At 38.0% G+C, this 23,121-nt stretch overlaps 1 protein-coding gene across 1 annotated transcript; it reads right to left on the bottom strand.

Annotated features, from left to right (window-relative positions):
* Positions 1-1,955: 1,955 nt before the first annotated feature.
* On the bottom strand, positions 1,956-20,426 carry LOC139718966 (zinc finger C4H2 domain-containing protein-like). The gene is made up of 5 exons (XM_071630411.1): positions 20,310-20,426; positions 12,082-12,253; positions 9,044-9,216; positions 2,798-2,981; positions 1,956-2,069 (listed from the first exon to the last, which is right to left on the bottom strand). Exons 1-5 carry the CDS (start codon positions 20,339-20,341, stop codon positions 1,956-1,958), a joined length of 675 nt encoding a protein of 224 aa, XP_071486512.1. The 5' UTR covers positions 20,342-20,426.
* Positions 20,427-23,121: the final 2,695 nt, after the last annotated feature.

Here is a 23,121-nt window from a genome sequence, read left to right as displayed (position 1 = left end):
TTATATCATGTCTTACCTCAAACTTTTAATGGATTTGGCACTGTGAGATATAAACGTAATTCCATTATTCCGTGGAATTCAGTTTATCATCTTTAATGTTCAATACACCTGTACACTGATGTGACACTATAAATGCTAACTAAATGGCTGCCAAAATATGGAAGCTACAGAGAAAAGTCTATGGGAGCTTAAGAAGAAACAAATCTTGTTGTAAGGGTAGGGGTAAAATTTGGATATGATTCTACATTGACAACAATAATATATCATCTATTTACCCATTCCAAACTGAATTCTGAAATCCCCACAGATTTAGTACATAGGCCACCAGGTTCCTGTATGGAACAGGTAAACATATGGATCAGAAAAGTGCTTCTTGGACAGAACTCTGCAACCCATGTACTGCAAAGTTCTTGTTATCACATGACAGATTCTATTAAGGGGGCAAAGGGAGGTACACTGTACATATCACTTGTGCAAATTTCCATTGCAATTCTTCAATATACATGCTTCCTTGCTAAGTTTGGCTTGACTTTGTCTCCTTGGTTTTCAGCACTGAGTTGTTGGTGAGTTGTTGTCTACACATAAATGGCTTCATAATCAATGCAGCTTTTTTTCAACGATGTCACTGCAAATGTTTAAATAGGACATGGGCTGTGTTCACCTGTCAAATTTAGTTAATCCATGATGATTAAATGAAACTGTTTCAAGAATAAATGAAACTGTTCAAAAAATGCAATACTTTCACCAGAAGGATATTGTGATTACACAATTTATCTGTAATATTCGCCTGGGAACACAATTCCTTACTTTTCATTTTTCTACTCATATTTTCCTAACTCTGTTCATTTCCTTTCTTTTAACCTGTTGAGGATGAGTCCCGAGTATACTATTACTCTGGCAGGTGTCTACGGGAAATGCGTGTTCTAGCAAAATCAGGCCATCTTCAACGGGTCAATTTATTTCACCTAATTGCAAATTTATGAATATGCTAGAATATTAACTCAGAATCAGTATGAATGTGATGTGCATGCATACATTTCTCTGTTCATTACAGGACTCCACGACTACAAATTGAACCACTCATGAAATTGCTGAGAAATCCCAATCAGCCAGTTCGGAGATAGCTCATGTGCACATGGGTACAAATGACCTTTCATTTTTCTCAGTTGGTTAGGCACTTCACTCAATTCAAAGCGACATGCTGTAGCAGCTTGCCCAACATAGCAATTTATGGAACTCTTATTCTAACAAAGAATGAACCTGTGTAGATGAAGTGACCAGAATGGTTCATCAATCAACACTTTGGGAAGCATCTATTTCATTGTGCTGTTTTGAATACATTAACAAACTTTTTCTGTTAACATTGCCAAATGCCAGGCTTGCTGTCAGGTGGATATACTGGCAGACACCATTTTATAAGGATGACATGAATAATCATAGTATTACAGATGCTTATCTAAGTGAAATCAAAAACCAACCTGTCTCTCGGTACAAATGACCTTTTTCTGCTCATGCTCAAACTGGAACCCCGTACTGGCTTATTGGTGAAAAATCAGATTTGCTGAACATGTGGCTTATGCAGTATCACCTTTCCCTGAACATATTTCATTTGTGTAAAGAAAATCAAAAGAGAAATGAGATTGAAGAGAATGGCAGCCGCAGGCAAGCTTCACCTGATAACAAAATCAGGTTAATCAATACTGTTTGTTTCAGCCAGTACTGTTTCAGCTCCCCTGAAAACAATCTGTATGCACTCAGTGGTGGCAGTAATCACAGAGTACAAGATTCATAGGCTTTCTTTGGTCACAAACAAACATACGAAGAAATAAAAATACAGCTGTAGAAGGAAAGAAAAGGAAAAACATAATGAATAATTGTACAGTCAGACCAAGTTCGACCATTCCTTTCCATTGGTCCAGGACATCTATCTATCTAGCAGAACCCGAACCAGTTCCTCATTGCTCATGTTTTCTCTTGGTCTTCTTTGGGTTCCTGGACCTGCTCTTAGCCTTGCAGAGAGGGCAGATGGGGGCGTTTCTGTGGATCTGCTGGTGACACGACAGACAATTCTGGGAGAGAAAGAAAGGACAATGTGATCAGTATTATCATAACTACTATTAAGGGATGGTATACTTTTGGTAGAGATGGGATTCAGGTTTTAACTTTGCACAAGATAATTAGAAAATTCTTTCTTGAAATATCAAAGAGCATACAATTTTGAGAGGAATTGCAAATTTGACTGATGAAAATAGGTTTGAAATGACTGAGATATCCAGAAACAAAGAGGTCCTAATAAAAGGTGGTTCCCACCTTTTATTTGGACCCCTTTGTTTCATGTTGTCCCTTTAATGTGCACTTCAGAATCAAATCACTTTAATTAAGGAGCAGACATATGGGGAGGGGAATCCTAAAAGGCTTACAGACTAACTTGGATGACTAATATACTCCTTTGCAAAAACAAACACAGAGACAAAAGCAACCAAAACCCTGTACCAACAGAGCAAAAAAAAAAAAAAAAAAAAAAAATAGCTCATAATGGAAAGATAGAAGAAAGCCTTGCAACATTTTTCACAACTCTTGACTGACACAAGTTCAGTAATTATGGCACACTGACCATCATCATGTACATGATTCCTGGAAAAAAAACAAAAAACAAAAAAAACAAACCCAGAATACAATAGAAATACAGTGATATTAATGTTCCCTCATAAATGATAATTTGTTCTACTCTAGCAGTAGATGTGCTTTTTACATACAAAGCAGCATTTCTGAAAGAAAGGTACTGGGGGCCACTCACTTTCATGGGCGGTGGCTGCTGTTTGAACGGTGGGGGAGGAGCATGCATCTCTTTGCTGTGACTGGTTCCCGGAACCTGGAGGGGTGTGGGCTGTTCCAAGGGGAGTGGCATGGTGGGGTTGCTAGGCGACGGAGGATCTCTCTTCTCCTGGTCCTGCCATTCTGCTCTTCTCTTCCTAAGTAGTCTGCAACATTGAAAAAAAAAAAAAACAGAGAAATACTTCAAAGGTGAGAATAGTACTTCTACAAAAAAGTTTAAGAAACAACATTGCCACAATTTATCACTGCACGTCATTATTACAACTTTAAGTTTTAACCCCTTAAGGACAGGCTGATTTTGCCTTAACACATATTTCCCATAGACACCTGCCCAAGTATACTTGCGACTAGTCTTTTATGATCTTTTCAATTCATTCCTATTTTAATTGTATTCATACTTTATTTTAGTCACAGAATTATCAAATTCCTCTGAATCCCAGTATTTCTCACTGATCATTAAATTTTCAACACATTTCAGGAAATCAATATTGATATTATTACTCTTTCAAACTCTTTCAGCTTTATGCAGAAATAACAAAACTAACCAGTCTGAAATAGTCCTTCTCCAATGTAGGATGCCAAGCAAAAGATAGAGTTGCCAATTTGAAAACAAGACTATAATTTTCACAGTAAAACTGCCCAAGGAATTTATGGTTTAATAACAACTGAATGAGAAAAATTCTGATCATTCTCTCAGGAGGTTGCTCTTCTTAATACAAATGATAATCTCAACAAGACTAAAGGCAAGGCCCAGTGTAAACTGCTCAAGATATATCTAATTAACTGTATTTTACATTCTCAATCAGAAATGCAGAGCTCAAGAAAGTGATTAATTATGATTAGTTTTAATCACTACGTCATAACCTTCTTTCAGCCAAGAAACACAACCATGTAAATGCTGAAATGACCTACACTGTTTTATGTATTTTCAAGACAGAGATGATGATATTACATGATTACTTTTGATTTTATCATCACTTTTATTACCACTATCAGCATTCCACTGTACTGAAGTTCACAAATCTGCCATAACACAAGAAAAACAAAAAAACAAAACCTCAAAAGTTTTCAAAATGAATGCATGATAAAGTGGAAAGCATTGGAATGCTTATGTTCCTCACATAGCATCTGGCAGGTTTCTAAGATATGGTGTTCCCCTTGGTACCATTGCTCTAAATACCAAGAGTTTAAAGAGAAAACTACTGACAAGACCATTTAAGCAAGGGACTATGCTTTTTCATCTCCTTGTCCATGATGTTTTCAGAATATCCCTCATAAGACGTCCAGCAAAAGAACAATAAATGTTCTTCCATTGCGCTATTGTACAGTGAATAGGGTATTTATAACTTCACAATAAATGAGGAGTGCTAAAAAGGGAGTGACATCACAATCATGTGACCAAGATGACAGAGGGCCATTAAAGGACAATGCAAACAATAAAAACAATTGTAATATCACAACAGTGATAATGATAGAAGTAAAAGTAGTGATGTACTTATTACAACATTAAAGGCATAATTTACCATTTGCAGATGAAATAAAAACCCAGCATTAATGCTTCAAAATAGTTCTAAAATGTGAGTTAGGGAGAGAAATAACCAAGTAATGTAAATATTTGAATTAGTATAACAATATTAAGTGTTGTTAAATATACAAAATGTGAACAACAGTTATAATAAAAATGTTTTCACACTGAAACGTCTACAGTCAAAGTTTATTGAGAAAAAATAGTGATATCTCCTTTGAATATATTTTAGGCTTTATTGCTAAATTCTTATATGACAGGATGTTTTGTGACACAACTGACTTACACAATGCATTAAATGTGATATCTTGAAAATGTTTTAAGTCACTGCTCCCAATGGTAAACAGGACCCTTCATAATGAAATAATGATAATGATAATGATAATAATAATAATAATAATAATAATAATAACAACAACAACAACAACAATAATAATGACAGTGAAAAGAATTAAACATTTCCATGTTTCTAGTAACAAGAGACCCGCGGGTCTAGCGCTCACCTGAGTATCGCAAGTTCACCTTTCACGCAGTCACTAATCTAAATTATTCACAGCTCTACCAAAATTTGACCAGGCATTCTCAAGTAGAAGATGAAACTGTACAATAAGGGCCCAAATTTTTTAAGATTCCTTAATTGGGGGGGGGGGGGGATTGGGGCCCCCTGGGGCCCTCTGGGTGGGGCATGGTGCCCATTTTTATAAATTGAGATCCTGACCCCCTAGGGATGCTACCTGCCAAGTTTGATGAAAATACATCATGAGGTTTTCAGGAAGAAGATGAAAATGTACAATTCAGGTCCCCATTTGGACCTTCCCAACCAACCCCCCCCCCCCCCCCCCCCCCCCCGCCCCCAAGAGGGGCACCCCTTGATCTCCTATGAACAAACTTGAAAATACAGTCATTAATGTACTCACTCATAGTATTATCTTACCTCTATAACTTCTGATTCTAGAGAAGATTTTTAAAGATTCCTTCATTTTGGGGGTTTGGGGGCCCCCCTGGGGGCCCCCTGGGTGGGGAATGGTGCCCATTTTAAGAAATTGAAATCCTAACTCCCTAGGGATGCTACCTGCCAAGTTTGGTGAAAATGGGTCATGGGGTTCTCAAGAAGAAGATAAAAATGTACAATTTAGGCCCCATTAGGACCCCTCCTCACCCCCCTCCCCTGGGTCCCAAGGGGGGCACCCATGATTCTGCCATGAACAAACTTGAAACTACAGTTATCAATGTACAAACTCATAGTATTAACTTAGCTCTATCACTTCTGGTTCTGGAGAAGAAGATTTTTACAGATTCCTTAAGTTTGGGGCGTTTGGGCCCCCTGGGGGCCCCCTGGGTGGGGCATGGTGCCCATTATAACAAATTGAGTTCCTAACCCCCTAGGGATGCTACCTGCCAAGTTTGGTGAAAATGGGTAATGGGGTTCTCAAGAAGAAGATGAAAATGTACAATTTAGGCCCCATTAGAACCCCTCCCCACCCCCCTCCCCTGGGTCCCAAGGGGGGCACCCCTAATTTTGCCATGAACAAACTTGAAACTACAGTCATCAATGTACTAACTCATAGTATTAACTTAGCTCTATCACTTCTGGTTCTAGAGAAGAAGATTTTTACAGATTCCTTAATTTTGGGGGGTTTGGGCCCCCCTGGGGCCCCCTGGGTGGGGCATGGTGCCCATTTTAACAAATTGAGTTCCTAACCCCCTAGGGATGCTACCTGCCAAGTTTGATGAAAATCGGTCTTGGGGTTTTCAAGAAGAAGATGAAAATGTAAAAAGTTTACGCACGACGCACGACGGACGACGGACGACGGACGACGGACGACGGACGACGGACAACGCACGACGCACGACGCACGACGCACGACGCACGACGCACGCCGGACGAAGGGCGATCGCAATAGCTCACTTGAGCCTTTGGCTCAGGTGAGCTAATAAAATACAGAGTATGTTTAATTTCAAGACAAGAGCATCATCATCATCATCCTCAACATACAATTATACTAGTGATGTACATGTACTCAATATCTACTCTTAAAAGCTAGCTGTTGAACATGATAAAGATGGCGGAAGTCATCCCAGGAGACATACATGTAACAATTGGCTCACTGACATTTTAAAGGCTTTGAATTTTGCCAAATTTGACAATCCTCAACATGTCACTGATAAGTTGTCTTCACCAAAGTGCTTCTAGTCTTCAAATAAATTCACTTTAAATACTAAATATACTTTCCCACAATACCATGCATGCTCTATACAGACAGCATGAACAATCACACTCACTTTATCTACATCATCTGTTCAGAGATTGTAGAAATTTGAGGGGAAAAAAGAACAACCTAACCTGGCAATATGCAATTGTACCATATACGAGTCTGTACAATCATGTTGTTCAGCTGCATGCAAGGAAAACAGACTGGCTCAATTAGCATTACTAAATGCTTCACACACTCTGTGATACGACTCGAAAACATGAGTGCATCTGCAAGACACTACATGTATTGCTTACATTGAATACTTGCCTTACTTCTGAAACCATGGGGGGGGGGGGGATTCTTAAACTCTGATCATGGCTTACACTTAGAAAAGCAGGCGGGTACTTAAAGCTCTGCGGAAGCTAGATGAGTTGGATAATATGTGACCGTGCACCTCAAAACGAACATAAAGTCGCACACACTGATTTTGCGTGAGGACTGAAAATAAGTGAAATGGGTCAACCTAACCAAACTTGACTTTTCCATATTTTCTGAAAGAGCCGGTCTTCTTTTACATTATGCTAAAATTTGGTATCATAAAACGGGCGGGAAAGTGTGTTTTTTTAGCAGTTTATCTCGAACATTTTTGGTAGAATAGTGTGATTAGGTGTGTCTTTAGAATCCCTTTTCCATTTCTGAAAAACCTTGTCCACACTCTTCACTTTCAACTCTAATAACTTTTGAAAGGATAGTGCTAATGCTTTGAAAGTTGGCATTGATTATGGACAGAATGTGTTAATGAGGCATGCTTAATTTCACTTTAATCTGATAATCCCTTCATTGTTGTTGCTCTGGTGGTTTACTTCCTGTTTTTTGTCCCATTCATCGCACAGCCAGCAGGGTTTGGTAAAGATTAAGCGCTTGAATAGACACTGTACTTCAGAGCCTCTTTTCTCAATTCACACTTTTCCTGAGTTTGTGCTTTCTTTCCAATATTTAGATTAGGTTAGGAGAGTCCATTTGATTTGAGTTATACATCATTTTAAAGCTTAAAGTCTGCTCTTTCAGAATATGCTCTTAACTAAAAATTCATGTCGGGCGACTTTTTGTTTGTTTTGAGGTGCAGTGTCACATATGAGCTTTAGGTACTCAAAATGCTAATCGGTTTGCAAGCATTGTGTTGTTTGTCTTATGGAGGGAACACGGTGGCAAAAGTCATACATCTTTTTTTAATTCTCTTTAATAAAGGGGAATTTTGGATGAGTAAAAAATGTTCTCTGAAAAGAGTAAAATTTTCGAGCACAATGGTGAAAATTTTATCACAACTGCATGAAAAGTGAGCTAAAAAGAAAATTCAAAAATTAGCTAAATTTTGCAAGAGTTCTTGAGCAGTTGATATGCAAATAAGTGAGCTGATGATGTCATCACCTCACAGTTTTCCATTGACCGTATGAAAAAAAAAAAAAAAAAAAAAAAAAAAGGATGAAAATTCCAGCACTCTGCTTTAGAAGTACCGTACAAAGTATGAAGTTATTTCTGGCTAAAAACTTCACAATAATGATCATTCAGATAAATATGCAGTGCACTCCCATTCTAACAAACACGGATATAATGAAATTCCGGTTGCAACGGAAAAAAAAAAATCAGGCCGCAACATTATCCTTTATATGCTTTTTATTGTTTTAGTCAGGACTTTTCTTGATGGTAAATTGGCAAAATGATGTGAGGGATAGTTGACTGTGGATGTAATGTGCTGTCAAAAATGAAATAATGAAAATATATGTACATGTATAATATTAATATATCATACGTGACCACCTAGCTCAAAATCGACCAAAATGCAGATTAAAATAAATTTGATTATTCTACATCTAGTTTAAAAGCGCACACTTCAAGCTTTTGAATAATAACATGTTAAAATTGGACCATCCTAATCCATTAAAAAGGGATTGATGTAGGAAAGATTGAGAAGGTGCAGTGAAGGGAGAAAAGAGGATTTTAAGATGAGGGTCACTCAGATGCGCTGTGCAGAAGTATCAATGAAGACATGTTCTACAATTTCCCAGTGAAAGTAGTACCTATCTAAAAGAAGAAAAAAAAATGTGGTCCAGAAAAATCTGCTAATGTTTCAATTTCAGTTTTGTTTTTAACAAAGCTGCCAAATTTTGATGGTAGGTAGTGAAAAGATTATTCTTCCAGGTAAGACAAACTTACAGCAATTGAGTTGGTCTACCAAAAATGACATATATGGTCCATAACAGAGAATCCTAATCTGCGACTTTTTGTGGGTTTTGAGCCGGGTGGTCACGTATAATGCATGATAGGGGTCTTTTCCACTTGATGAGGCCAACCTGAAAGAGACAGGAATGCTTTAATAAACATGCAAAACAGTTTCAAAATGATAGAACACATCAATTCTGTGATAAAAAAGGGGATTAAAGAAGAAAACAAGCCTTACATTCAAGATCAACACCACACACAGACTTACTCTGGGTCCAGCCTTTGGTCATCCTCGGTCAGTTCTGGTACGCGGTCAAGGCCGATGGACATTCTCTGTGCATTGATCTGCTCCTTGAGGCAGACGTACTCCTGGTACATCTTCCACGCTGCCTCAAAGGATTTGTTGCGATCGCCCTCCGTATTTTTGATGACGCTCTCAATCTGTTCAAATAACAAGATTTGGTGACATACTCATTCAACTACAACGCATTGAAAGTTGAGCAAAATCAGACAATCAGTTAAAAAAAATCACTTTCAAAAAATGTATCTAATACCGGTAATTTTAATGTAGATTAAAGATTAATGAAATTTCTTCTATATTTTGTCTTAATTATCATTCTACCTTTGTGACAAAGGTTGAAAGGTTAGTCGTTTTTAAAGTTTTAGGTGACACCATCATTTGATGAGAAGATTACTTCAGTTCATGACAACACATACAATGTACACAGTATGAAAAATGACAGTTACAATAATAACAAAATACATGTATAAAGAGAATTTCACCTTTTTTTTCATTTTTTTAAATCTTTTTTTTTTTTTTTTTTGTGGGAGGAAGAAAAGTACACATTCCCTTGACTTGCTACTGACACACATTTAACATGTATGCCAAGGGTGATAGCAATCCCGTCTTTTTTTTTGCAAGAGGTAAGTCAAGTGCTCTTTCATTAAGCCAAAAACTGAAAATATGAAATGTCAAACAAAATCCAATGACAGTATTGAAATTGTACACTGTACAGTACCTAAATGTGGATGATATGTTGGAACACAACTTGGAGCAGAATAATCAGAATATACATGAACTACTTCAGGTAATCATGATTTAACTACATGAACATACATCCTTCTAAAGGGGGAATTTGCAAAAACATGTAGCTTCAGCTTAGAGAAAAGTATTATTGCAACACTCAGAAACTGTTCGGAAAATATTGGACAATTTGTGTGCTGCCCTCTCTACATTGGACTTCTTTAACAATTCATAGTGATGCTACAAAAGTAGAACAATAACAAAGACAAAATATAAAAGAAACTTCATTATTTTTTATTCTACATTAAGAGTATACATTTTTTGGAAATAGTATTACAACATGTATGCAAACATAAATGCTTTTCTCTATGCTTTCTGAGGAAAATGGGTAACTCTTTTTTGATGTCATACAAAATGAAGTTTCATAAAATTCCTTTCATACGTATAACCCCCTGTGTGTCTCTTTCATCTCACCACTGAGACATGACCAATTGTTGTCAGGTCCTCATCTAGGTAGGGTGAACTTCAAAATGGTATCCATAACCTTTAAACAGATTGCCTGATTTTCCCCAGTTTCACGGAGCTTCACTAATCTAATGTACTAGTACTAATATGTAACTAAAGGTAGGAAAAGAAAATGTCTGTGCTCTGTTGGTGTGCATTTAGAAGTGTGGTTGTTATCATTATTAACATACATGTAAGAGAATACTCCATAGATGGACGGTGTCCTCAAAAACGAAGAAACAAACAAACTTTAATTTCTTGGTAGTATTAATCCCCTCTTTTCCTGCTATTGCTTAGGATTGCCCTAAATCCAAAATGAATCCTCATGATTCCTTACCACTTAACAACTTCTGGTAAAAAGTGAGCGTGAAGTCAAAATAATTCAAGCTTCTCGGCAATGTGTCTGTGAAAATCTAACCAGGCAGGTACAAAGCCACGCTGCAAAGGCAAAGTATCAAAAGCATAAAAACAACTATAGCACATCCATGTTTCAAAGGAACATCGCCTCCTCCCCAACCCCCCCCCCCCCAAAAAAAAGCAAGAGTCAATCAGCTGACTATCACATCTTCTTCACTTCTTATAGCCGTGATTTTCCCATCTTCAACTTCTTCCTCTCCTCTCTCCTCTATGCTGCATCCTTCTCCTCCCGATGATTTCCGAACCCCCTGCCTGATTTTCATCCTATTCTTCCTTACTCAACTCTCCCTGTCTCTTATTCTCAAAACTCCGCTGGTGCAACTTCAACTTCCAGCTCACTGCTGTCCCTCGATAGTTAGTATTTGGCTTCTAGCTCCCTTACACTCTCCATATGTTGCTTCCCTCCTCAACTCTCTTCTTAAAGGGATAGTACAGTATTGGTGGAGATGAGAATTGGGCTTTTAACTTTTTGCGAGATACCAAGAAAACACTTATGATATAGTACAGAGCATACCATTTTAAGAGGAATTCAAAGTTTATTTGATGAAAATCGGGTTTGGAATGACTGAAACATCCAAAAACAAAGTAAAACAAAGCGATCGTAATAAAGTGTGGGTCCCAGACTTTATTAGAATAGCTCTTTTTTGGATATCTCAGCCATTTCAAAACCAATTTTCATCAAATAAACGTTGAATTCCTCATAGAATTACATACTCTTTCATATTTCATAAGAGGTTTCTCATTATCTCACCAAAAATGCTAGAAACCTGAAATTAGGTCTCAACCAAAACTGTACGATCCCTTTAAAAGGCTCTTCTTTCGGCAAGCAATGGTCTCTGCATGGTCTAAATACATATACATGGTGATACTGCAAACCTCTCTTCCCCTAAAAACAAGGGCTCTGCAAGGAAGTCACATTAGCCATGATAACTCTGGCAAAACATCGAGAGTTTAAAGTGCTCATAGTTTTGCAAGAGTGTGACTGCAAATTTCCCAAAAACTTCTTGCAAAACTTCCCATTCAAACTATGGAAATTAATTTCCCATTTGAACCCCCACCAATCTTCTTGAAGTTTCTGCAGTCTGAATAGTGAATGCTCACAACTGAAACTTTGTGAAGTTTGTCTTGGAACGAGACCAAAACCTGTTTACAGGCAGTGCCTCTGAAGGGGATATACGTATGCAATGTTACATCACAATCACAATCTTCTTTTCACATGTACACCAGTGGCCCAAACATGAAGAACTGAAACTTCAAGAAGTTTGGCCACCAGTGTGGATGAATGAGCAAACTGTGCAATGTTTTGCCAGCGTGACTGCGGGCTATGGGGGAAGGGGGAGGGGGGGGGGGGCGATCATTACCGTGTTGATATCCGAGTGGATTTGGCGGAGTTCTTCGACATGGGCCAGCCGCTCCTGGTTCAGCAGCTCCAGCTCGTTGCGGTACTCCTTCAGCCGCTCCTCCTCTTTCTCCGCCTCCTGCATGTCCACCAGAAGCCGACCTTTCATCTTCTCCAGGTGGACTGTCTGTGACCTGATTGGACGGAAAATTGATCAATAAACTGAAATCAGATTCATATCTAATGCATATCCAGCACCTGTCTCCCATGTACAATTACACACTATACTTAGTCCTTTTTTTTCTCTCCTTTTTTTTAGGGGGATTAAATTGTGTTGACATACTGAATTGAAAATCTTCTCACTCTTCCTAGAAGGAGAAGAACTCTATTCCTGATATCAAGAAAGTTTGCCAGAGGTCTGCACGCCAAAGAATATCATACTGAGTACAAAATAATATTGATTGCTTTGAGGGTCATAGTTAAACAATTTGCCCATATATGATTTCTCAGGGCAAACATATGGAGCACTGTTAAGACATCACAGAGGGCACATAGTTTTAACCGTGACCTAAAAAGAAACAGTTGATATTGGTTTTATAAATCGCATCCCACCTAATTCAAGATATTCATGCTAAATTAAGGTACCGAAATGAAGCTGTCATGCTATTGGTTAGTGAAACAAAATGCACAATATAATTTCACAATATTATGTTAGCTGACTGCCAGGCAGCATAGGGCAATTCCATGAGAAATGTTCACTTTGGTGAAAAAATGAAGTTTTGAGTTTCACTTAAGTTCTCAAATATTCTAAGAAAGTAACATATATATTTTCATTTTTCACTAGTCGCATCTTTGTCATTACAAAATTTTGTATTTTTCTCAGTCAATGAAAATACTGTATGATGTGTTGCAATGACGCAAAAATTTGGCTTTTTTTAAAGAGTTTAGTGTTCTTGTCTCTAAAGAAGGCCAGATATGTCCTAGAGGCCTTGCTCAGCTTTTAAATTATAGTCCAGTGTATATATCAACAGAAAATCACAACCAACTTCCTTAGCATTCATCAGTTTTTGACCCATTGATCCTCAAAGTTGTGTGATTTCTATAACATTTGAAGCGTCATGTCCGTTACGTTTTTCACTATAAGTTTTCATAGCCAAGAGGAAATTAGTGTAAAGTTGCTGTAAATTCATTTTCTATGTTAGAATTGAATCCCCTTGCATGTGTGAAAACCACTTTTCTATACCACTTCTAGTTTTCCTGTAAATGGCGTAACGGACATGACACTTTGCGTAACGGACATGACACCTCATATTAGACAAGTGGCAAAAATAACACTGTGGCCCAGTGAAACAGGGTGGTGATTAGTTTTAATTGCTTGAGGATAGTAGGACATTTCTATACTTCAGTAAATAATTAAGTCTGCACATCACTCAATAAAACAAAAACAAGCAGACTTTGCTTTCTGCCACTGGAAGACTGTTGATTTTAGATGATCTTGCTACCCTGTTACACCGGTTTGATCCATCCCCACCTCTTGTAATCCTGACTGATAAACAGCAGCTGTCATTCCAAGGAGTATTTAGACAATGGAGTTTTCATTGTTGGCCTTCCCTTCAATACTTAAAGTGAGCACTTTCTACATATAAGTACATTGTAGACCACATTTAACACATATCCACCATGGAGTCAACACAACAGCCAGGAACTCCTGCACAAATGGATCCTCGTGCATCCAATGAACATGATCACTGATGATACAACAACAAAGAATCCAAATGTCACCAGCATCAATGTCTTCAATGACGGTGTTGCCTCATAATTTAAAAAAAAAGTTTGTGCTGCATCCATACATACCTCTCTCATCTCTATGACTATAAATCCACACCTTCAGTGGCACGTTAATGAGATATCACTTGCCAAGAGGGCTGAGAATGGAATTGTTTGCTTTATTAAGCGTGTTGACAGTACATGTAGCTCTATCGTCAGAGAAAGTCGGTCTGAATGCTGGCTATCCATTTCATCAATACAACTCAACTAGATGTACCTCTATGCCAAGGGATATACTGGTATATATGACAGCGCACAGCATCATACAACAAGCACAATTTTGAGATGCTATGAGAAGATGTTTATCCACTGAAAGGTACACTGTATAATCATTTAGTTGGTACGGAAAGCATCCAGTATTTCAAAAAGTCCTAACCTCACAAGCTGGTGAGAATAATGTAACCAGTACACCACTCTGGCAAGCCTTAAGAAGTGCCTAAGCAAGCAATAAGTTGATTATACAATTTGAACGAGTTGAATTTGCCGAGAAGAAAACAAGAAATACTTCGTTGCCCAGGTGACCACTCTACATGGAAATGGATTAATATATGTTGTGAAAATTCTCAGAAAAAAAAGGGGCTTGATCATTCACTTCTAGCCAAGAAAAGAAAGCATTTGTTGACAACGATAAAGTACTGGTACTAGCAGTGGAATTTTTACAACAGTCTATCCAAGATTGGATAACAGAGGATGATTCTACTCCAAGGATGACATTAATGCCAAATGAAAGAACTTTGCAGAAATGAAATTTTCATACCTTATTTCTTTCAGATGATAACACTAATTTGATAATGGTACCAAACAATTTTGTGGTCCTGTTTCATTGCATAAAAGTTGATGCAATCCTGAGTGCATTTTAATGATGTTGTATTCAAACTTTTTATTTCATACAGATCTGGTTCGTTCTGTTTTCTTTGCCTATCCGCAGATATGGAGACATGGTCTTTTGTGTTGAACATGTATGCCATTGTGGTACTCTGGGCATTGTACTCCATGTGCTTTAGAGTAGCTGTTAGATCACTGAAACCTGCAATAAAAGGACTTTTTGATGTTTTGTTCAAGAACATAATGTAGTTAGCAATGTGCAGTTATTTTAATCTTTTTATTTTAAAACAAAGAAGTGAAAATATGGTTCACCTTACAAGGGTGTCATGTCCGTTACCCTAGTGTATAATACTAAGTATCAAATAGTAGGCCACTAAGAGAAAAATAACCATAGTATAAGATAGTAATATGTCCTGTTTTGCTATGGTGGGTGGTAGTAACTGGAAATTTGTCACTAATTGTAGCTAGCTGGTGCAGGAGCGAATTTCTTTTATATTTCTTTGTTTTGTAAATATATACAAAGACAAACCCCCCTAAAATGATATAAATATAAGAAATATTACATGATTGCAGTTATGATGTGTGTCCCTATGTTCTAACCTTACTATGCAAACAATTGAATATCTGCTATACCTTGTAATAAAAAAATTCTCTTAGCTTACAAAAAGTGGACAAAACTGTCATGTCCGTTACACTCGAAGTGTCACGTCCGTTACGCAATATTTTAAACTATTAAAAAAGAATGAACAGTAAAACTACTCTAAATTAGGACTTTATGAGTAAAGCATGATCTAAAGGTTTAATCAAGACCAAAACCAGCTGCATCTTATCCAAAAATTCACAGGAATTTTCATAATGGTAAGTAGATCAAAATGCCTTGTCCATTTAGTGTCATGTCCGTTACGCTCGCTAAAAAATGCAATTTCTCAACAACCACTTGATAAATTTCCATGAAATTTTCTGTGTACCTTACATATACTTAAATGTGTCTGATAAACTCAATTAGAATCTTTTGGAGACTCCCAATTTCATTGTGTGATGGTTTGAATCACAAAAAAGTGGTCTGAATGTCATGTCCGTTACGCTGGAATTGACCCATAGCAAAAACTAGCGACTACCCCTTTGACCAAGATCAAAATCGAAAATTCATCAATTGGGTTATATTGAACAACAAATATTTTGGTGTTAAGGAAGAGATAATTTGAATACATGATCAAAGTGGATCACTACCCTCTGAGGGGGAAAAAATTAAAGTAAAAAGTGCATCAGGATAAAACTTAATCAGTTACTAAACATTCTTGATAAAAAGAAAGCTATCTAAGCAATCCTGACTCTGGTTAACCTGTTGAGGATGAGTCCCCAGTTTACTCGGGCAGGGGTCTATGGGAAATGCGTGCTGTTATAGCAAAATCAGCCCATCCTATTATGGGTTAAGACAGCTACAGCCAAATGCAATGTGTGAACATTTAATCTGTAATTCAATTAATTGCACACACACACACACACACACACACAAAAATCCTAGACTTTTGCCACTGGTTACAGCTAGGCATTCTTGCAGACAGAAAAAAAAAGCATAACCCTTCCCTCCTATAAATCCTGGTGTATATATGTAAACAACACCTTCAGGTTATATGATGTCGACTTCTGGTTTCCAAAACTACCTTGTGCATAAGCACACAATGTATATCTCTGTGCAAAATTGCCCCAAACTATTGTAACACCCCGATTTTCTTGTTTGCTTTACTCTAAAAAAAAAAAAAAAAACTCAGTTCAGTCCCTTCATAAGACATTTTCTCCATGAGTTTACTTGGGATGTATCGAGGATACATTGTACAGTACATCAAAGCAAATTTTCTAAGGTAGGCAAAATTTATTCCTTAACCCATTGAGGACAGACTGATTCTGCTACAACATACATTTCCCATAGACACCTGCATGAGTATACTCGGGACTCGTCCTAAACGGTTTAAAAAACTTGCAAATAAGTAAAATTTAAATTTTTAGCACAATAATGTGAAGGATTTAAATTTACTTTTTATTAGGAACAACTGAACGATCAATGCAGCTCTTCTAACTTGATTATTATTTCTTTTTTTTTAACTGCATCAGATAACTGACAAGACTTGACTAACAATCTCTCTATTAAACTTTTGATGATAGTGACTTTTTTTTACACCATTCTCTTGGAGATTTGTGTGCCAAGCTGCTTTTGATAAAATTGCTCCTTGGCCTCATAATTACCTCATGTTGATATTTTACTTGAATAAAAATGGCAAAGTAATCATTTTATAACATGGCTTTAAATGCAAAGAAGGAAATTCATACTGTTTTTTGCAGTGTCCTCTGAAAGCGCAGTTCGAATAGCATGTAAGTTAAGATACACATATCAAACAAAATACAGTCTGTACATGGAAATTTAATGCAGATTCGAAGTAAGTTGTCTTTTCAGCAATCATGGTGAAAGAATCCATGTACACACAAAACAGGACATTTAAACATTTTTATGAGTTTCAATTAATTTTTTTTTTTGTGCAAAACCTCATTCAACTCAGCAAAAAAAAAAAAAAAACATTTTCTAGACTTTAACAGAAAGATGAATAATAGACAGGTATGAACACTTGCAGATAATCATACATTCTATCCATTTGGAACTCAAATGGCTCTGGATGTCTTGATCTTACAAATGTTAGGCCATGGCACAAATGTTTATAACAAATCCCTACAATACTAGCATCACTGGTAGATAAATTTAATAATATCCAGGCATCTTTCACATGCATATCCTTACAACAAAACTTCCTCAAGTCTGCAATGGCACTGCACATGAAAGAGGAACAACAAGAAAACCTGCCCACAAAAATGAAAGAGAAAGATAGACACTTCCAGTGTGTTTTAAAGTTACAATTATTGTAGTAGCCCTCATTTGTAGAACATTTCAAAGTGCAATTCTTCATCATGTGTATAATGACTTTTAAGAGTAAAATTGGATAAGCAAAATCACAGAGGTTTCAACAAAATTGGACACAAAGTAAAAGAGTGGTGGAAACTGTCATTTTTTCTTCAAATAAATGCAAACTGGAAGAGGCAAAAATCTAATCATGCATCTCACAATCCTCCTTTGGTCTGTACACAAACATTAATTACCAGAATCATATTTTTACAGCTCTCTGTAAATGATCAATGATTAAAACTGCCAGCTGAAGTATGTATTTGTAACTAATTTCACTGAATGGTGAAAAACTCTAGAATTTAAAAACTTTCTTTTTTTGGTATAATTTTGTGATGAATTCTGCTCATTCAAGTTTTCTCTACTCATTATAGCCAACTTTAACATGGAATGGAAACTTCCTATAAGATAAACCCATGAAATTGGCCCTAGCATAAATGTTGCCTTGATTTATTCTTGGTATTTACACTGTATTTTACCAGATTTCTCTACTTTTTAAAATAATTCCTAAAGACCATATCTTTTAGTGGACTTACCAGGTTGATGTAGGCACCAAGTTAATTATCCCCCATTAAAAAATGTGTGGGATCAAAAGGGCTTTTCACTAAGGATCTCGTAATCCCTATTCTTGGACAATACTGTATACGCCATATATTTCACGAGTCTAACTTTTCGCGAATCGGGAATTCCCAATGATTTCACGAGTGGTTAAATTCGCGTTCGTGGAGTCCTCTACTGAACGTGGAAATGTACATGCCTATGTCACATCCACATCAGGATCAGAGTCAATATTTTCGTGTGTCTTTATTTTCGCGAATAGCACCTAACTCATGAAATTCGCGAAAATAAAAACCTCACGAAATATTCGGCGTATACAGTACCTAGAATGACATCCTGGCAGATTGCAGAACAAAGCAATTCAGGGGAACAGCTGATTGGCGAACAGGGTGAAGAAAGGCAAATCAGGGACGTTATGATATTATTATACCCTTACAGCATTTGGCAACACTCCCTTCAAGCTCATAACATCATAGCCACAACATAAAGATTCTATCTATCAAATGTTGCAAATCTGGAAGACATCTATTTTTTTTTTCAACGATGCTTTCCTTTGGAATTCACTCTTAGCTGAGAAGTAACTTACTCTTCTTGAGCGGAATCCATACATTACTTGTTGCTACATGTAGGCAAAACCATTAAGAGTTGAAATCAAATGCTACATCTTCAATATCCTATTTTCCAATGCAACCAAGTGAACTTCAGAAGGATGTGCAATATGGCTGTTTGTCCAAGCTTAAAGTATTACTGACATTTTGTGCAGGATTGTTACCATGGTAACAAGACACCAAGAAAAAAAAAAGTCAACACAAGAAGAAAAAGAAAAAAATAAATTGTGAATAGCTTGACAGTGCACTACAAAGTAGAGACTGAATGTGTGATAAATAACAGATCTTTGAATCTGGATGCTATACAATGACCGACAACTCACGTATACTGGATAGGTGCCTCATGCTAATTCAACTGTCTCTGACCACTTTCAGCAGACAGATAGTGTTCTGGAAGATACAGATTCCTGATTTCTATGAGAGAAGAAGTCAGTTTGTATTTGCATGATCACTTTGTTGTTGTTGTTGTTGTTGTTGTTAGTTTGTGTGTTTATTTATTTTTTTTTTTTGGGGGGGGGGGGGGAAGGAGAGAAGTGTTTACTGTGATGAGAGAAGAGATGTAATGAGACAGACAAATGAGTTTTTGAGCTTAACCCGTTGAGGACGGGCTGATTTTGCTACAACATGCATTTCCCATAAACACTTGCCCGAGTATACTTGGGACTCGTCCTCAACAGGTTTAATAATGAGATGACTCTAGCATGATATGGCAGTCTAAATGTCAGGAGGCCTACATTATCTACTGCATTTATCTAAACATATGCCATATATGCTTTGTGAGTACATCTTTATATTTTGTGAACTGGGACATAAAAGACAATTTTGCAAGTGGTTGAATTCTTGATTGATAACCACCCATTGACAGAACAAGGAAGAAGTATTATCCATTTTTTAGAGAAGAGTTGAAGAGTTTAAATGCAACTTACCACCTAGGATTTGAGTTATGGGAGGCAAAATCTTCAGAAATTCATCTCGCAAATATCCGTAGACTATCAAATTAGTGACAATAAGGTCACATCTCCTCTTGAAAAGTGAAAATATAGTCACTGCAAAATATCCGACAACTACAGCTTGTAGTCACACTACATGTACATATGAGCACACATTGTATTTTCAGTATTAGCCTGCTTCAAAGCCATTTATCTCCAAACTGAGGCCTACTCTAAAGTCCACAGACAAACCTTTTTAAAATTGAATTCATATCAGAGGCAGCACTAAAGGCACACGCTTTACTTTATTGTTCTGTACAGCAGGTGTATTGGCTGTAATCATAATTAAATTTAAAAAGGGGGAAAAGGTTCATGGAAAAACAACAGATGTTACATACTGTCATATCCTCTCCTCATTAAGAAAAAAAGCACACAATAAAATCCAAACAAGAGATGTTTTGGACAATCAAACAAGTAGATAAATCAGAAACAGAAAGTCAGGAATATTAAGAAGATATTGTCCTACCAGCCGTATCCATTCTGCCACCCTTACCTCAAAACATTGTCAAGTAAGTGAAAGCTCATCTTGCTACTAAGACGTCGCCAGCGCCGAAAGAGAACGATTGGAAAATGGTTGGCAGGAAATCACACGAGCAATGCAAGCAGCGAGTGGGACATCCAATAATCATTGCTCCTTCAGAGGGGAAACACTCCCGCGACAGGACACGACGTAGGATCGGCGTCACAAGAAGAGATATCACGAGACCGCACTCCACATCCGAAGAGCGGATGTTCGTCCAGTGGAGAGAGAAGGTGCTGTGCATGTGGTATGAGGGAGTGGAAACGAAAATCTACACTGCACTGCTTTTCCCCCTTACCTTAGAATATTTTCCAGCGACTTCATGTTCATCGTGTTCCTCGCTACACTTTCAGCCGAACTGAGCACGCCACGTTCCTTCTCTCCCTCTCTCTCTATTCCCTCCCGCTTTTGCGCTCTTCAAAAATCACTTTAGGCCGACAAGCCACTTAGACCCCCTCTTACCCACTCAAGTAGTTGCTCTAAAGTATTACTCCCCCCCCCCCCTTTTTTTTTCTCCAGTATGCTGATAATTCCTTTCTGTACATACAACCCTTATAGACAGGAGGCACACGAAGTGGGAGGAGCTACTGACTAGAAAGAAATCTGGCTGGCTGGCTGCATTGACTTTGATAGTCTGCGTCCATCAGACCCTATACAGATTCAGACAAGAAAGGGATTAAGTTTGTATTAGAGGTGGATACCCCCAGACAATGGCTGCTCAATTGGGTCAATTAAAGGCAGGCGGCTAGCCTAGATTGGCCCTGAATAACTGTGCTATTGAAGACTCTCATCTGATAGTAGAGAGAGGGAAGGAGAGAGCAAATGAGAAGTAAGACTGAAGTGACTTTGAAGAAAGTAGAGGACTGGTTGTAACTGATCAGCAATAAATATTTTACATGAAAAGTAATGACTTTCTGAATGTTGACATTACTAAACTTTCAACATCGTTACCTTTCTTTCTTCATCAGCACTATCACTAGCATTATTGATATAACTATTCTTGACTTATCATTAAAAAACAACAAATCCAAATTATTCCCAGCCCCCCCCCCCAAAAAAAAGAAAAAAAAAGAAAAGAAGAAACACAAAAATGGAAGATGCGTTCTTTTAAAGGGACTGTACAATACTGGTTGAGGTGAGGATTCAGGTTTAAGTTGATGAGATAATGAGAAACCTCTTATGAAATATGAAAGAGCATGTAATTTCAAGAAGGATTTAATGTTTATTTGATGAAAATTTGCCTTGAAATGGCTGAGATATCCAAACAAGAGACCCACGGGTCTAGCGCTCACCTGAGTATCGCAAGTTCACCTTTCACGCAGTCACTAATCTAAATTATTCACAGCTCTACCAAAATTTGACGAGGCATTCTCAAGTGGAAGATGAAAATGTACAATAAGGGCCCAATTTTTTCAAGATTCCTTAATTTGGGGGAATTGGGGCCCCCTGGAGCCCTCTGGGTGGGGCATGGTGCCCAGTTTGATAAATTGAGATCCTGACCACCTAGGGATGCTACCTGCCAAGTTTGACAAAAATCCATCATGAGGTTTTCAGGAAGAAGATGAAAATGTACAATTCAGGCCCCCATTTGGACCCTTCCAACCACCCCCTCCCCCCTACCCCCAAGAGGGGCACCCCTGGATCTCCTATGAACAAACTTGAAACTACAGTCATTAATGTACTCACTCATAGTATTATCTCAGCTCTATAACTTCTGATTCTAGAGAAGATTTTTAAAGATTCCTTCATTTGGGGGGTTTGGGCCCCCTGGGGGCCCCCTGGGCGGGGCATGGTGCCCATTTTAACAAATTGAGATCCTAACCCCCTAGGAATGCTACCTGCCAAGTTTGGTGAAAATGGGTCATGGGGTTCTCAAGAAGAAGATAAAAATGTACAATTTAGGCCCCATTAGGACCCCTCCTCACCCCCCCCCCCCCCCTGGGTCCCAAGGGGGGCACCCCTGATTCTGCCATGAACAAACTTGAAACTACAGTCATCAATGTGCTAACTCATAGTATTAACCTAGCTCTATCACTTCTGGTTCTAGAGAAGAAGGTTTTTGCGGATTCCTTAATTTTGGGGGGTTTGGGCCCCCTGGGGGCCCCCTGGGTGGGTCATGGTGCCCATTTTAACAAATGGAGTTCCTAACCCCCTAGGGATGCTACCTGCCAAGTTTGGTGAAAATGGGTCATGGAGTTCTCAAGAAGAAGATGAAAATGTACAATTTAGGCCCCATTAGAACCCTTCCCCACCCCCCTCCCCTGGGTCCCAAGGGGGGCACCCCTGATTCTGCCATGAACAAACTTGAAACTACAGTCATCAATGTACTAACTCATAGTATTAACTTCGCTCTATCACTTCTGGTTCTAGAGAAGAAGATTTTTACAGATTCCTTAATTTTGGGGGGTTTGGGCCCCCCTGGGGGCCCCCTGGGTGGTGCATGGTGACCATTTTAACAAATTGAGTTCCTAACCCCCTAGGGATGCTACCTGCCAAGTTTGATGAAAATCGGTCATGGGGTTTTCAAGAAGAAGATGAAAATGTAAAAAGTTTACGCACGACGCACGACGGACGACGGACGACGGACGACGGACGACGCACGACGCACGACGGACGCCGGACGAAGGGCGATCGCAATAGCTCACTTGAGCCTTTGGCTCAGGTGAGCTAAAAAGCAATCCTAATGAAATTGATAGGCCACGACTGTTATTAGGATCTCTTTGTTTTTCCTTGTTTTTAGATATCTCAGTCATTTCAAAACCAATTTTCATCAAATAAACTTGAT

The sequence above is a fragment of the Diadema antillarum genome, unplaced genomic scaffold (genome assembly GCF_040938485.1).
Source record: "Diadema antillarum isolate AM-2024a unplaced genomic scaffold, OU_Dant_1.0 scf00000103, whole genome shotgun sequence".
NCBI classification, from domain to species: domain Eukaryota; kingdom Metazoa; phylum Echinodermata; class Echinoidea; order Diadematoida; family Diadematidae; genus Diadema; species Diadema antillarum.
This window is presented reverse-complemented; position numbering and strand designations above follow the sequence as displayed.

Bases quoted from the DNA above. Each gene is read 5' to 3' on its own strand.
- LOC139718966 (XM_071630411.1), bottom strand. From the start codon at position 20,341: ATGAGCTTTCACTTACTTGACAATGTTTTGAG. The intron at 12,254-20,309 runs GTAAGGGTGGCA...CCGTCCAATCAG, and splicing joins TTACTTGACAATGTTTTGAG to GTCACAGACAGTCCACCTGG. The intron at 2,982-9,043 runs GTAAGTCTGTGT...TCAATGTTGCAG, and splicing joins GACCAAAGGCTGGACCCAGA to ACTACTTAGGAAGAGAAGAG.